The sequence below is a fragment of the Thamnophis sirtalis genome, unplaced genomic scaffold (assembly GCF_051295495.1).
Source record: "Thamnophis sirtalis isolate CommonGarterSnake01/CBP01778 unplaced genomic scaffold, rThaSir2_p1.2 scaffold_4, whole genome shotgun sequence".
Classification (NCBI taxonomy): domain Eukaryota; kingdom Metazoa; phylum Chordata; class Lepidosauria; order Squamata; family Natricidae; genus Thamnophis; species Thamnophis sirtalis.
This window is the reverse complement of record NW_028261384.1, coordinates 138,751,896-138,767,971: the sequence shown is the minus strand read 5'-3', so window position 1 is coordinate 138,767,971 and position 16,076 is coordinate 138,751,896. Positions and strand designations below refer to the sequence as shown.

Genomic DNA, 16,076 nt, shown 5'->3' with positions numbered 1-16,076 from the left:
GAATTTGTGCAAAAATTATAATATTAAAACAGCAACAAACTGGTGGGAACATCAGCCTGAAAAAGTCACCGAAAATCAGATGGTCAAGATCTTGTGGGATTTCCGTATACAAACCGACAAAATACTGGCGCATAATACACCAGACATCACACTGGTTGAGAAAAATAAGGTCACAATCATAGACATCGCAATACCAGGTGATAGCAGGGTCGCCGAGAAGGAACATGAAAAAAATCGCAAGATACCAGGACTTAAAAATCGAAATTCAACGACTATGGCACAAACCAGCAGTGGTAATTCCAGTGGTAATTGGCACACTGGGTGCTATTCCAAAAGCACTGGGATTACATTTAAAACAGTTAAAAATTGACAAAATCACCATCGGTCAAATGCAAAAAGCCGCACTGCTTGGATCTGCACGCATATTACGAAAATACGTTACGACGTCCTAGGCCCCTGGGTGGGGCCCGACTAGTAACCAATGCCAAATCCGGAGAAACAACTGGCTGCTGTGATACAATTGTATAATAATAATAATAATAATTCAGTCTTAGCAAATAATTTGACAGTGTTGTTTAGCATAGTGATGGCATTCAGGAAAAAACTGTCCTTGTGTCTAGTTGTCTTGGTGTGCAGTGCCCTATAGCGTCACTTTGAGGGTAGGAGTTGAAACAATTGATGTCCAGGATGCGAGGGGGTCTGTAGATATTTTCACGGCCCCCTTTTTGATTCGTACAGGATACAGGTCCTCGATGGAAGGCAGGTTGGTAGCCATTGTTTTTTTTCTTTCGGTCCTAGCTGTCCGTCGAAGTCCGTGTCTGTCTTGTTGGGTTGCAGAACCAAACCAGACAGTTATGGAGGTGCAGATGAACAGACTCCATCCTTCCTCTGTAGAACCATATCAGCAGCTCCTTGGGAAGTTTGAGCTTCCTGAGTTGGTGCAGAAAGAACATCCTTTGTGGTGCTTTTTGGATGACGTTTTTGATGTTAGGTGTCCATGTTAAGTCTTGAGGCTTAAAAGTCTTCAGCTCTGACTTGGATGGAGGGGAAGGGAAGGATTGAATACTTCTTGTGGAGCTAAATCTTTGCATTCTTCACATCCAGTCAGAGCATCAGCTTCTTCTTCTTCTCCTCCTCCTCCTCCTCCTCCTCCTCCTCCTCCTCCTCCTCCTGGATCTCCTTCTCCTCCTTGCTCCTTTTCTTCTTGTTCTCCTTCTTCTCTTCCTTCATCTCCTTCTTCTTCTTCTTCTTCTTCTTCTTCTTCTTCTTCTTCTTCTTCTTCTCCTTCTCCTTCTCCTTCTCCTTCTTCTTCTCCTTCTCCTTCTTCCCCTCCTTCTCCTTCTCCTCCTCCTTTTCTTCTTCTCTTCCTCCTCCTCCTCCTCTTCCTCTTCTCCTTCTCTTCTCCTCCTCCTCCTCTTCCTCTTTTTCTCCTCCTCCTCCTTTTCTTCTTCTCCTTCTTCTCTTTTTCTCCTCCTCCCCTTTTCTTCTCCTTCTCCTCCTTCTCCTTCTTCTCCTCCTCCTTTTCTTCTCCTCCTCTTTTTCTCCTCCTCCTCCTTTTCTTCTCCTCCTCCTTTTCTTCTTTTCTTCTCCTCCTCCTTTTCACCATCTCCTTCTTCTCCTTCTTGTTTCTCCTCCTCCTTTTCTCCTCCTCCTCCTTTTCTTCTTTTCTTCTCCTCCTCCTTTTCTTCTCCTCCTCCTCCTTTTCTTCTTCTCCTTCTCCTCCTTTTCTTCCTTTCTTCTCCTTCTTCTCCTTCTTCTGTTTCTCCTCCTCCTCCTTTTCTCCTCCTCCTCCTCCTTTTCTTCTCCTCCTCCTCCTTTTCTTCTTCTCCTTCTCCTCCTTTTCTTCTTTTCTTCTCCTTCTTCTCCTTCTTCTGTTTCTCCTCCTCCTTTTCTCCTCCTCCTTTTCTCCTCTTCCTCCTTTTCTCCTCCTCCTCCTTTTCTTCTCCTCCTCCTCCTCCTCCTTTTCTTCTTCTTCTCCTCCTTCTCCTCCTCCTCCTCCTCCTCTTCCTCCTCCTCCTCCTCCTCTTCTTCTTCTTCTTCTTCTTCTTCTTCTTCTTCTTCTTCTTCTTCCTCTCCTCCTCCTTTTTAATTGATTTTCTATTAAATACATTTCTTAGTGCTTATTAAACACCTGGTTGTCTGTAGTGGTGGGATTCAGCCAGTTCGGAACAGTTCGGGCGAACAGGTTGTGGCGATCTCCACCTTAGGCCGTCCCATTTAGCCACGTTTTCTAAGCTGTGCCCATGCGCGAAAGCCGCATGTGGAAGCAGTGCACATGCATGGAAGGCCATGCCCATGTGCTGAAGACGTGCGCATGCTCACATTTTCTACTCCTCCTCCCCACCGGATAAGAACTCTGTTCCAACTACCAGTTGCCTTAAACACTCTGATGCTAAGGAGTTAGACATTTTCTACTCCCCCTCCCCACCTGAAAAGAACTCTGTTCCAACTACCAGTTGCCTTAAATACTCTGATGCTAAGGAGTTACACATTTTCTACTACTCCTCCACACCTGAAAAGAACTCTGCCCCAACTACCAGTTGCCTTAAACACTCCGATGCTAAGGAGTTAGACATTTTCTACTCCCTCTCCCCACCTGAAAAGAGCTCTGTTTCAACCAGCAGTTGCAACTGGCTGCTGATGGGGTTAAATGGCTTAAGCCCATCTATTTTATTGTCGTTAGATGTACAATAATGTCTTAATCTGTAACGGAAACTTAGCTTACCGTCTCCAATGAAATAATACAGTGCCTTTTTAAACTACTCATTAATTTTCAAGTTTTAAGTATCAATTTATCAAGCCCGATCAGATTGGTTTCGTAGCGAAGCACAGGTATCCAAGCTACTACCTAATAAAAAGAATTCAGAGCTGAAGAAGCTTTTTGGAAGAAAAGCGAAAGGTCTTCAGAGAAAATCCAAAAAGCCTAGTTGTCTCTTGGGGGAAAAAATTTGGGACAACCATGACCTGGATGATTCTCCATAATTTGACTTTTTGGGCTTAAATGAAGCTTTTGAGCATTTGGAAGGGGGAAAACGAAGGTCCTTCTCCTTTGGGGACCCACCGAGTGGTGTTTCGGGGTTCAGGGGCTTCTCAGATAAACATAGCTTACATTCAACGTCCTAGGGGTTCATCCTGGGGAGAAAATTAGGGAGGATCAAACAAGATTCATACGAGATTTTCTTGTAATGGAAAGTCTGATCCAGAACAATGCAAAGCTCAGTGCAGAAGAAGGATTTCCCCCCCCCACTTATTCTAACCTTAATAATAATAATTATTTATTGTTATTAATAATTTAATTTAATTATTTAATTTAATTTATTTTATTTAATAGCAATAGCAGTTAGACATATACCGCTTCATAGGGCTTTCAGCCCTCTCTAAGCGGTTTACAGAGTCAGCACATCGCCCCCAACAACAATCCGGGTCCTCATTTTACCCACCTCGGAAGGATGGAAGGCTGAGTCAACCCAGAGCCGGTGAGATTTGAACAGCCGAACTGCAGAACTGCAGTCAACTGAAGTAGCCTGCAGTGCTGCATTTAACCACTGCGCCACCTCGGCTCTCAATTGAATTGAATTGAATTGAATTGAATTGAATTAATTTAATAATTTAATTAATTTAATTTAATTTAATAATTTATTTTAATTTAATTTAATTTAATAATTTATTTTAATTTAATTTAATAATTTATTTTAATTTAATTTAATTTAATTTTTAATTTAATTAAATTTTTTAATTTAATTTAATTTTTTAATTTAATTTAATTTTTTAATTTAATTTAATTTTTTAATTTAATTTAATTTTTTAATTTAATTTAATTTTTTTAATTTAATTTAATTTAATTATTTAATTTAATTATTTAATGTAATTGTTGTCTATCATTTCTTTCTCTCCCCAAGTCTATCAGTTTAAATCCATGCATCTATCCATCTATCTGTTGTTTAATACTCATTATGTGGTTTTGCAAGCTTTGGTACCAGACAAAACAACCCTTGAAGAGCATTCGGAGACTTCAACTGGTCCAGAACGCGGCTGCGCGAGCGATTGTGGGTGTACCTCAGTACACCCACGTTACACCTATCCTTCGCGAGCTGCACTGGCTTCCAATCTGTCTCCGGATACGCTTCAAGGTGCCAGACCTTCCGCACAGCCCTTAAGATCTGGCTATCCCGTCAGGCCTGGGGATAAGATTCTAATTCGCCCCCACCCGAATGTTGAATGAAAGTTGTGTTTTATTGCTTTATTTTTTATTCACGTATTGTCTTATGTTTTGTCTTGCACTCCCCCTCCCATGAATTGTAAGCCTCCCTGAGTCCCCTCAGGGAAAAGGGCGGCCTATAAATCACAAATAAAATCTAAAAAAATCTAAATCTAAATCTAGTTATTACTTATAAAGCCCTTCATGGTATTGGACCTGGGTACTTGAGAGACCGCCTGCTGCCAATTACCTCCCAAAGACCCATTAGATCGCACAGGGCCGGCCTCCTCCGGGTTCCATCCACCAGCCAATGCCATCTGGCTACCACCCGGGGGAGGGCCTTCTCTGTTGCAGCTCCTGCCCTTGGAACGAACTCCCCGCGGAGATTCGGACACTCACCTCTCTCCCTGCTTTCTGAAAAGCCGTTAAAACCTGGCTGTGTCGGCAGGCCTGGGGTTGATGAGCTCCCCTCCCCTCTCGACAGGTGTGGTTGTTGGTCATTTTAATATGTTTATTTTGTACTTGTATGTTTCCCCTTCCCGTTTAAGTTGTTCGCCGCCCTGAGTCCCTTTTAGGGAATAGGGCAGCATATAAATAAAATAAAACTTAAACTTAAACTCATTAACACCCCCCCCCCCAAACCTTCCTACCAACTCCAAAATGCCACGGGGGGGGGGATTGCGTGTGTGTAACGCCGAGGATATTTTATTCTTGTGTCGCAGGGATGATCCTGCTTTGTGTCCAGATGTGCTATTCAGCCGGTTTGGACCGGTTCGGACAAACCGGCAGTGGCGACTTGCAGGTGGGCCTACCCTCCCACCCAGGCGCTTTCTCTTCCTATATTGCTGTGTTTTTGATGTCACACCAGTGGTGGGTTCCAACCGGTACGGCCCAGTACGGCCGTACCGATAGTAGTCGGAAGCAGCCCAGTATCTTTTTGATGTCGCACCAGTGGTGGGTTCCACCCGGTACAGCCCAGTACGGCCATACCGATAGTAGTCAGGAGCAGCCGTATGGCCCAGTACTGATAGCGAAGTAAGAGCAACCTACTGTCGCACACATATATGGATGGCGCGCATGAGTGAATTGCCGTGTTTTGTGACACCGCATGTATGCCCGGGTGGGATGCAAGCAAAGGCAGCGTGCGTGCATGCATGCTCATATATACGGTGCTGGGTTAACCAGTAGTAACAGTAAGTGAATCCCACCTCTGGTCATCACATATTCTGAATTTCGCCATGGAGTAAAATCAGACGTAGAGCGCAACAGCGTTCCAGTGGTAGGTTCCGGATCCCGTCCTAACTGGTACACTGCGACGTCGCTGGGCATCCACCCTGTGCACGCACGCAGCACGCCTATGCGTGCTCACTGCCCACAATGCTCCAACTTCTCGGCGGAGCGTCGTGCAGGCGCCGTACGCCCCATGAACATGCGCAAATGCCTTGGTCAGCTCAAATAGAGGTAGGGAGAGCGGGCGGGCGGGCCCTCTGCAGCACCGTACTGAAACGGTGCCTGAAGCTCCCAGCAGGTACTGGTACACCCGTACCAGGGCGTACCGGCTGAAACCTGCCACTGCAGTGTGCCTACCGTCCCTGTCCTATTGTCCCCATTTATTCATACCCATTTACTATGTTGGTATTTATGTTTATACTTAATACCTGTTACCTTCTACATGTTTGACAAACTAACCACACTGCTTATTTACTTGTATTATTACGGTGATTATTCACTTTTTTAAGCCAGAGGGACGTCATTTGGCTCGTCAACGCGGTGGGATTACGAGAGATATTGTTCAAGCTGTCATCACATACCGATTCCTATTTTAGAAGCCCTTCCAGGTTGCTATTATTGGTTCCTGGGTGTGTGTGTGGGGGGGGAGGCATTTCTATCAGACCAATTCCTCCCCCCCCCCAGCCCTTCGTGGGGATTTAAGCCGGGAATGCAAAGTGGAAATCTGAAATAATTTCGTAACCGCGCTGAAAATACGGTTGGCGCTCACCTTGAAATTATATCTGAGAAAGTGGGTAGGTTTTGTTCTTAATTCACGGGGCGAGTGGGAACAATTATAATTATAATATAATGGGATTAATGTTATTTATTTATTCATACATCTTTCTTTAACATATATGAGTATTTAATGAACAGTGTATTGTCTGGGTCGATAATAGTCCCAATCGTATTCTTTACTTGCATCTAATCGTATTCTTCCAACTTCTAATTGCCACCTTTATTCAGTTTCAAAAGTTTTATTTCTTTTAAGGCAAACATTTCATCATTCCTCAATCAGTAAGACATCGAAGTACAATTTTTTGTATGTCAAAATAATTCTAGTTTACCACCAAATTCTTGTCTAGCCTAATATATATACCCCTCCCTCCCTCCACCCTCTCTCCCAACCCCCCTCCATCTTCCCCCCCCGACTTCCCAGAACCCGTACACCGTATGGATTTCTAACAAACACAGTCTAAAATCTGTTGAGAAAAAAAAAAAGAAATAAAAAAAATTAATAATATTCTACATTGACCTTAGCTTCCTCTTGCTGAACCAACTTTAAACAATTTAAATCATTTCTGATCTTAAGCATAGGCTAACTGGAATTTCTTGGTCCCATATTTATTTTGTATAATAATTGCCACCTTTATTATCGAACCGTTGGTAACACAAATCCCAAGTTGAAAAAAATATATTCTGGGTCTTCTTTGTCCTTTACGGTTAATGTTTACTTATCCATTTCTGCACAATCTAATATTATTTTTTTTAAATTACGTTTTCCTCTGTCCTCCTTTACCCAGCGATACAAGTCTCACCGCTGTCAAAACCTGTCATATTAAATATACATTCCCTTTGTCATATTTTTTCTGGCAAGATCCCGAACAGATATGATATCTGGCTTTAAATCTAATCTGATTATAATAGAAGGGGATTGTTCAAAATTAGGAGAAATATTTTCTCCTTTTCTCCTTTCCCAGTTGTTGTTTTTTTATTCCGAAGAAGAAGTGGAGGTTAGTTTTAATTTTAATGTGCAAGGAATTCACCGTAAGCTGAAACCGCTTCGGTTATTTAAAACCACTCCATAAAAGGCTAATATTAATTTGCACGCCCAAGTGATATCACTGCTCCAAATTTATACCCTGTTTCCTTGAGAATAAAACCTTCACAGCGGGCATGAAATTTCTTATTTTTTGCTCCCGGTTTGAAACCGAGAGCAGGTGTGCGCCCTTGTTTGACTTGCGCGTGGCGCTTCTGCGCATACGCAGAGCGTCCGTGATAACATCTGGGCAGGTCTGCCGAGCCTCCTGCCACTGTCCCTACCGGTTCGTTTGAACCGGGATGAACCTCTCCTCCCTGGATAATAAGCCCAATCGGGCTTTTGAGCGCATGCGCTGAAATAAGCCCTCCCCTGAAAATAAGCCCTCCCCCAAATATTGCAACACAGCAGCAGCCATAAGGTGACTATGCTCACCGCCTCCTGCACCCCAAAAATAATAAGACCTCCCTGAAAATAAGGCAAAAGCGCTAATTTCGGGGGGGGATCAAAAGAAAATAAGACCCTGTCTTACTTTCGGGGAAACACGATATAATTAAGAATATATTTTTTTAAATATTCTTTTGGAGAGAAAGGGAAGATTGCTCCTGAATTTTCAGGGAAATGTCTCTCTGTCTGTACAGGTAGTCTTGGATCTCCTAGTGGTCTCTCATCCAAACCAAGTGTGATCTCCTAGTGGTATCTCATCCAAACCAAGTGTGAGCTGAGATGAACTTATCTTACATACAGGCAATTCTCGACTTGCCGCAGTTCATTTAGTGACAGACAACATCGCTGAAAAAAGGGACTTACGATTGTTTTTCATGAGCATCCCGATGGTCATGTGGTCGAAATTCAGGCTGTCGGCAACTGACTCATATTTATGACGGTTGCCGTGTCCCTGGTTCATGTGATCCCCTTTTGCGACCGTCTGACAAGCAAAGTCAACGGGGGAAGCCATATTTCACCGAGTAACCAAGTTACTAATTTAACGGCGGCAGTGATTCACTTAACGGCCGTGGCGAGAAAGGTTGTAAGATAGGGCAAAACTCACTTAACAAGTGCCTCGTTTAGCAACATAAATTTGGGGATCCACTGTGGTCGCACGTTGAGAACTAGCTGTGTAGAAACGATGATGTTTCACTAGGCTGCAATGTTCCTTCTGTCCACGAGAGGGCAGTATAAAACACCATATTTTGCAGCCCTCTACTGGGCATCTGGAGCATTGCAGTCCAGATTTCATTCCCGCAATGTAATTAACTCTCTTATTATTTTTAGATGGATTGCAACAACAACCTTGTACTGTAGGTTGCATGTAAGGAGAGGATTCTGTAGTGAAGGCAATACGTGCTCCAAATTTATATTGCTGGAATAATACAAATATAGAGAGGAAGATGTACAGCTAAAGGGATACGGTGGCTCAGTGGCTAAGACACTGAGCTTGTCGATCGAAAGCTCGGCAGTTCGGCGGTTCGAATCCCCAGCGCTGCGTAACTGAGTGAGCCACCGTGACTTGTCCCGGCTTCTGCCAACCTAGCCGTTCGAAAGCATGTAAAAAATGCAAGTAGAAAAACAGGAACCACCTTTGGTGGGAAGGGAACAGCGTTCCGTGCGCCTTCGGCGTTGAGTCACGCTGGCCACCTGACCACGGAGAACGTCTCCGGACAGCGCCGGCTCTTCGGCTTTGAAACGGAGATGAGCAGCGCCCCCTAGAGTCAGGAACGACAAGCCCAACAACGCACCTTTTACCTTTACGTACAACTAGGCTGCGATGCTCCTCACGGCCACCAGAGGGCGGTCGAAAGCCCCATCCGCAGCCCTCTAGTGGGCATCTGGAGCGTTGCGGTACCGATTCGGTACCGGCGATTGTCACTAACTCTTTCGCTACAGACGGATTACAACGACAATTTGGGATGGCATGCAGAGGGGAGGATTCTGCAGCGAAGCCGACGAGCCGATGGGGGGTGGTGGAGGGGTAGCCATTGCTCGAATTCCCTCCCCATAGCTCGCCCTCCCCCCCTCGCCCGGGACCCCCTGCTCTGCCTTCTCCCCCTCCCTCTGGAATCTCAGCCCTGTTGTTCCAAGATATTTCGAAGTCTCTCTCCCCCCCCCTCCCTCGCTGAACCTGTTCCTATTCTTCATACTTCAACAATGATGCCAGCTCCCATTGTTTGGGGCCAGGCTAAAGATGTGGGGAGGGGGAGAGATGCCCATATGAGGCCGGCCAAGAGGAGGGGGCGGGGGGAAATCGGGGATTTATAACCAGGGTCCTGGCCCACCACCCTGCTTACTACCCCACCCCTTCCGTGCTGGTATCAGGTAAGACTCCCCCCCATCCCGTCGCAACCTCCAAGCCCCCCACACCCCCCCAAGTGTGGGATTTAGGGAATCCCCCATGTGCTACAGGGGAACAGTGAGGTTTTTTGGCGTTCGGAAATGATAAACCTGGATGTTTCTGGGGTTGTGGGAATGGGGCGCGTGTCTTGAAAGGGGGAGGGCGATGTGAGGTCTAGCTGCATCCCATCCGCCCCTCCCTTCTGGATTTTAGGGGGGCAAAGGGGAGGGAGGGGTTCTAGGGGGTGAGCTGGTGATAGGTAGGCAAGCCCGCTGGGCATCTCTGGCACCTGCTGCTGTGGGCGATGTTGCCAGGTGTAAGCCGGCGGCATCCGTCCTGTCTCCCGCTGAAGTTTCCCCCCCCCCAAGCTGGGGAACATGGGAGGTGTAGTTCAGCTCAGCAGGGGAAGGATGAGTTGGCATTGCCCCGCCTGCAAAGAGGGGATTTTTTCACTTGAAAGAGTCTCATTTTGGGGCGAGGAATATTCTGCATTTTTACCCCTTGTGTAGTTTCTAATTCAGAAATGTCCTTTCCTTTCCTTTTCCCTTTCCTTTTTCTTATTGCAATCTCCTTCCCCTTCCTCCCTCCCTCCCTTCCTTCCTTTATTCTTCTTTCCTTCCTTCCTTCCTTCCTTCCTTCCTTCCTTCCTTCCTTCCTTCCTTCCTTCCTTTCTCTTCCATCCCTCCCTACCCCTTTCCTCCATCTCTCCTTCCCTTTTCTTTCTTTCTTTCTTTCTTCCTTCCTTCCTTCCTTCCTTCCTTCCTTCCTTCTTCCTTCCTTTTTATCTTTCTTTCTTTCTCTCCCCCTCCCTTGTGTTCCTTCCTTCCTTCTTTCCTCTCTCCCTCCTTCTCTTTTCTTTTTTTCCCTCCCTCCCTTTTCCTTCTTTTCTTCCCTCCCTTCCTCCCTCCCTCCCTCCTTCCCTTTTCTTTCTTTCTTTCTTTCTTTCTTTCTTTCCTTCTTTCTTTCTCTCCCTTCTCCTTCCCTTATTTGCTTTTCCTTCCTTCTTTCCTTCCTCCCTTCTTTGCTTCCTTCATCCCCCCTCCTTCCTCTTTCTTTCTTTCTTTCTTTCTTTCTTTCTTTCTCTTTCTTTTCTTCCTTCCTTCCTTCCTCCTTCCCTTTTCTTTTTTTCCCTCCCTCCCTTTTCCTTCTTTTCTTCCCTCCCTTCCTCCCTCCCTCCCTCCTTCCCTTTTCTTTCTTTCTTTCTTTCTTTCTTTCTTTCCTTCTTTCTTTCTCTCCCTCCTCCTTCCCTTATTTGCTTTTCCTTCCTTCTTTCCTTCCTCCCTTCTTTGCTTCCTTCATCCCCCCTCCTTCCTCTTTCTTTCTTTCTTTCTTTCTTTCTTTCTTTTTCTTTTCTTCCTTCCTTCCTCCCTCCTTTCCTTTTCCTTCCTTCCTTTCTTCCTTCCTCTCTCTCTCCCTCATCTCTTTCCTTCCGTCCGAAATATGCACTCCCGAGATCCCCCCCCCTTTCTTTTGCTCTCAAAATGGTTGGGACTACAACTCCCATCGCTGGCTGAGAAACACGGGCTTTGTAATCCTCGCCGCCTCGGGAACGAACGAGTGCCGTGCTTAGCGTGTCCGCCCGAAAGTAAAAAAACCCACCAGATTTTGAGGTTGCGCTGAGTTCTTTCCTTAAGGAAGCAACCATACATGTTGGAAAATATACCCAGAATCAATCTTTCATAAAATACAATGAAAATCTATACATTGCAGAGTCTCTCGACCCGATATTTTTTTCCCCTCCGTAAATATATATTGGAATCGTCCTTGGGGGGGGGGGGGGGGGGCTGGAGAAAAGATGGGAGGGGGATGTATATTGTACTAACACACGTCCCTTTTTCCACAACAGGATTCCAACCCACGGTTCGTCTCTTGTGAAATCCTCTGAAAACAAAGGGTAACTATCAGGAGTAGCTATTTCTGACCCCCGGGAACGATCTATTCCTAGTATTCCCATTCACACTCCAGTCGCAGCTGTTCAGGCTGCCAGCCCTGCCTGAAGCTGATTTTTTAGGGCGCGCAATTCTGCGAACAGCCAGCGGGGGGCAGCCTATTTGCACTGGAAGGAGAGGGATTAAATGAGGTGCAGTTCCAGTGTTGTACAGCTGGGGGCGGGGGAAGCAGCAGCTATTCAAAAGCTGGCCTAGCTCAGGGTGCCCTCTGGTGGCCCTCTCGGGAATGACACATGGCAGGTTGCCTCTCTTAAGCGTTCATAGACCTGATGGTGTTACCTAGTTGGGTCATTAAACATCTGTAGGAACACCAAGTTAAGAGAGCACCATTCAGTCCTCCTCCTCTAAGCACTGATGATGTTACCTAGCTGGGTCATGAAACGTCTCCAAGAAAACTACCAAGCTCAGAGAGCACCAAGGACCCCACAGTCCCCCTTCCTTTCCCTCCCTCCTTCCCTCCCCCTCCTCTCCTCCTCCGAGCACCGATGATGTTACCTAGTTGGGTCGTGAAACGTCCTCAAGAAAACCGTCCAGCCTCAGGGAGGCACCAAACTCGTTCAAACTTTCCCCAAGTCTGGCAGGTGCGAATCCTACCGCCTGCCCACCGCGAGAGCATCACGCCCGTAGATTCCGTTAAACTCTGTTTTTTTTTTCCCTCCGCAGCTCCCGCCATGGAACTCGATGCATCTGAGTTCGGGGCCGCCGCCCCATTCCTGCGCCTGTCGGAAAAGCTTCGCATCGAAACTCAGACACGGCCGTTCGACTTGAAGAAGGACGTCTTTGTGCCGGACGACAAGGAGGAATTCGTGAAGGCCAAGATCGTTTCCAAAGAAGGTGGCAAAGTCACCGCGGAAACGGAAAAGGGCAAGGTAGGTGAACCTCGTCCTGCTGGAGGACTTTCTGGACCAAGGGTGATCGTTCCCAGTCAGATCTTCAGAGTTGGAAGGGGCCTTTTGAAGTCCCCTAGTCCAGGGCTCGGCAAACGTAAACACTCAAAGAGCCATTTGGAGCCGTTTCCCACAGAAAAGAAAATACCGGGAGCCACAAAGGTCCTAACCGGAAGCCCCCTGTTCAATTCCGGAGCTGACTGGAAGTTCAGTTCCCCCCACCATAGAGTCTCCTCCTAGTGCGGCGTACTTTTTCCTCTACCTGTCATAACCGAAAGCCCTATCAATTGTGGAGACCACTGGAAAACCCTCCCCTTGCCATAGAGTCTTCTTCTAGCGCACTGTGCTTCTCTCCCCCCCTCACACTGGAAGCTCCTCTCAAAATTGTGGCGCCGACCGGTGACGGAGCCGCAGCAGAGGGAGGAAAGAGCCACATGCGGCTCCAGAGCCGCAGTTTGCTGATTCCTGCCCTAGTCCAATCCCCTGCTCAAGCAGGAGACCTTATACCAGTGACGGCTAACTTTTTTGTCGTCGTGTGCACGAAAGCGCAGACATTCCTGTGCCCAAATGCAATGTCCGCTCGACACCCCCATGCCCTGCCCCCCTGTGCATTCAGGTGTGACCCTCCCTGTTCTCCCCCACCCCCACGCATGCATGTGTGACCCCTCCGTGCCCCCACCTTCCTGCACATTTGCGGGCAAACCCCCCGTGCTCCAACCCCCCTTGCATGCGTGCACGCTCCCCCCACGCTCCCCCACACATGCATGCTCCCACCCCCCGCCTGGTGCCCCATTTGGGGCCTAGTAGGTCTCCTTGCAGTCTCCTGGGATCCAAACGGGCTGCAGGGGGGGGAGACACCTGACCCCTCACCCAGTGCTTGCACACGCAATCGCTTGCCCCGTGCCTGCATGCAACCCCCCCCCGTACATGCGCCTGCAACCCAAAAAAACAGCTGGCCAGCGGGAGGCATGCGCACATGTGCGATACACCTGAGCTGGGGCGACAGCTCGCGTGGCTGCAGAGAGAAGTAGAACTCTCCAGCTCCTGGTGATTGGCCCAAAGTCACCCAGTCAGTTTTCATGCCTGAGGCGGGACTAGAACCCCCCATCTCCTGGTGATTGGCCCAAAGCCACCCAGCCAGCTTTCACGCCTGAGGCGGGACTAGAACTCCCATCTCCTGGTGATTGGCCCAAAGTTGCCCAGTCAGCTTTCATGCCTGAGGCAGGACTAGAACTCCCATCTCCTGGTGATTGGCCCAAAGTCACCCAGTCAGTTTTCATGCCTGAGGCGGGACTAGAACTCCCCATCTCCTGGTGATTGGCCCAAAGCCACCCAGCCAGCTTTCATGCCTGAGGCGGGACTAGAATTCCCTATCACCTGGTGATTGGCCCAAAGTCGCCCAGCCAGCTTTCATGCCTGAGGCAGGACTAGAACTCCCATCTCCTGGTGGTTGGCCCAAAGTCACCCAGTCAGCTTTCATGCCTGAGGCAGGACTAGAACTCCCCATCTCCTGGTGATTGACCGAAAGTCACCCAGTCAGCTTTCATGCCTGAGGCAGGACTAGAACTCCCCATCTCCTGGTGATTGACCCAAAGTCACCCAGTCAGCTTTCATGCCTGAGGCAGGACTAGAATTCCCTATCACCTGGTGATTGACCCAAAGTCTCCCAGCCAGCTTTCATGCCTGAGGCAGGACTAGAACTCCCATCTCCTGGTGGTTGGCCCAAAGTCACCCAGCCAGCTTTCATGCCTGAGGCGGGATTAGAACTCCCCATCACCTGGTGATTGCCCCAAAGTCGCCAAGCCAGCTTTTATACCTGAGGCGGGACTAGAACTCCCCATCTCCTGGTGATTGGCCCAAAGTCACCCCGCCAACTTTTGTGTCTCAAAGAGTAGCGTCACGAGTCAAGGTAGGGCTGAGGAAAGGGAGCCCTGTTCTCGCGGTGGGCCCTGCCCAACCTCAAGATCCGATTCCTTGTCGTTGACAGACGGTGACGGTCAAAGAAGACCAAATCATGCAGCAGAACCCGCCTAAATTCGACAAGATCGAGGACATGGCCATGCTGACTTTCCTGCACGAACCCGCCGTGCTCTACAACCTGAAGGACCGCTACGCCGCCTGGATGATCTACGTAAGCCAAGGAACGGGGAGGGACGACTTTGTGTTCTGACCCAGCTCCCTAAACACAACCAACCCTCCGACGAGAACTCAAAAGGTTCCTTTCATTAGGGGCACCAGCAGCCCCGGCTCAACGTGTCTCTCGCAGGCTAACAAGTCCGTCAGGCCAGAAAACGAATAGTTGTCTGCCACATCTATTCACCTCCGCTCCTTGCCTTTTAGGGTGGGGCCTCGCTAGCAGCGGTGGCTCTTTCGTCCCGAGGACTGGCCCATAGATTTCTCTTCTGACCCCCCTCGTTCCACATCAAAGCACTCCAAGCCAAAGATACTTTACGGAATTTATTAATAGACAGACAGGTCCTTGGCAGCAATCCAGCACAGATAAGCCTTGGCAGCAATCCAGCCTGCCAAGCTCACAATACTGTTCTCCAACATTAGTTAATGCGTTGAATTCTGCAAAGAGGGGCGTATGCACAAGCAGTCCTTTTATAGTCTGGAGAGGAGCCTAATGACCACCAGCTGAGTGCAATTACCTCCTGTAACTGCACAACTGTTCCTGACGCCTATTAGCTCTCCGGTGCCGGGCATCCAGGAACAACTCACTGCTGACGTCCGGATCACACTCCCTTGTCTCCTCCCCACTGGTCCAAGGCTCAGGCGCCTCCTGGTGGCCAACCGGCCGCTCTGCACCCTGCTCGGAGTCGGAACCCTGTCCAGGGTCCTCCACATCCTCCAAAGCCGACTCATAGGGCCCCTCGCTGTCGGAGTCTGGTGGCAGCTCCAACGGCTCCTGCTGGGCCACAACAGATTTCCATTGCTCTCCTCTCCTCTCTGCTTTGTGCGCATCAAGCAATGGACCCAGCTTTTCTTCCTCTTCCTCATCAGCCACTTCCAGACCTGGAGGCTGTTGACTCTCCATCTGAGGGCTGACGGATGGCCCAGGCTCCGCCTCCCTCTCTCTCTTCCTCTCTCTCTCTCTCTCTGACGGCTCCACTCCCTCTTCCCCCTCGGAGCTCCCAGGTTGCCTTGATGCTGACCTTGACTCCCATGCCGCCGGCGCCTCCTCTGATTCGGCTACTGGAGGGGCCGGCATCCAACAGGCCCCAACACTTTGCAAGGTGGCCCTTCTTCCTACCCTGCAGGGATCTGGGGGTGATGAGCAAAACACACGTGGCAGAACACAAGCAAAACACAGGTGTGTTCGTAAGCCACCCCAGTTACAGCAACAATGCAGATAGTCCTCCACTTCCAACTATGATTAGTCTGGGAATTCTGGGAGTTGAAGTCCATGTCTTCGTGACCCGTCAAAACCGCGCTCGACTAAGCCGCGCCCGATTAAACCGCGTCACTGATGTCATCAACAGGGCGACAACAGCCAGCGCGGAGAAAGAAGGGCGCTTTAAATAGCGCTCTGAAAGCAAGCCGATTTAACTTAAGGTAAGGGTTAGGTTTAGGGTTAGCTTTAAGGTTAGGTTTAGGGTTAGGTTAAGGGTTAGGGTTAGGGTTAGGGTTAGGTTAAGGGTTAGGTTTAGGGTTAGATTAAGGGTTAGGGTTAGGTTTAGGG

General features: G+C 48.3%; 1 protein-coding gene across 1 annotated transcript in view; it reads left to right on the top strand.

Moving 5' to 3' along the window:
- Positions 1–9,472: 9,472 nt before the first annotated feature.
- Positions 9,473–16,076, top strand: part of LOC106554596 (myosin-7) — a gene marked incomplete in the record, with an annotated part of 67,371 nt that continues 60,767 nt past the window's right edge. Inside the window, 4 exon segments of the mRNA XM_087714230.1 lie at positions 9,473–9,542; positions 11,405–11,452; positions 12,171–12,376; positions 14,382–14,525. Coding sequence (XP_087570356.1) covers positions 12,179–12,376; positions 14,382–14,525 — 342 coding nt within the window.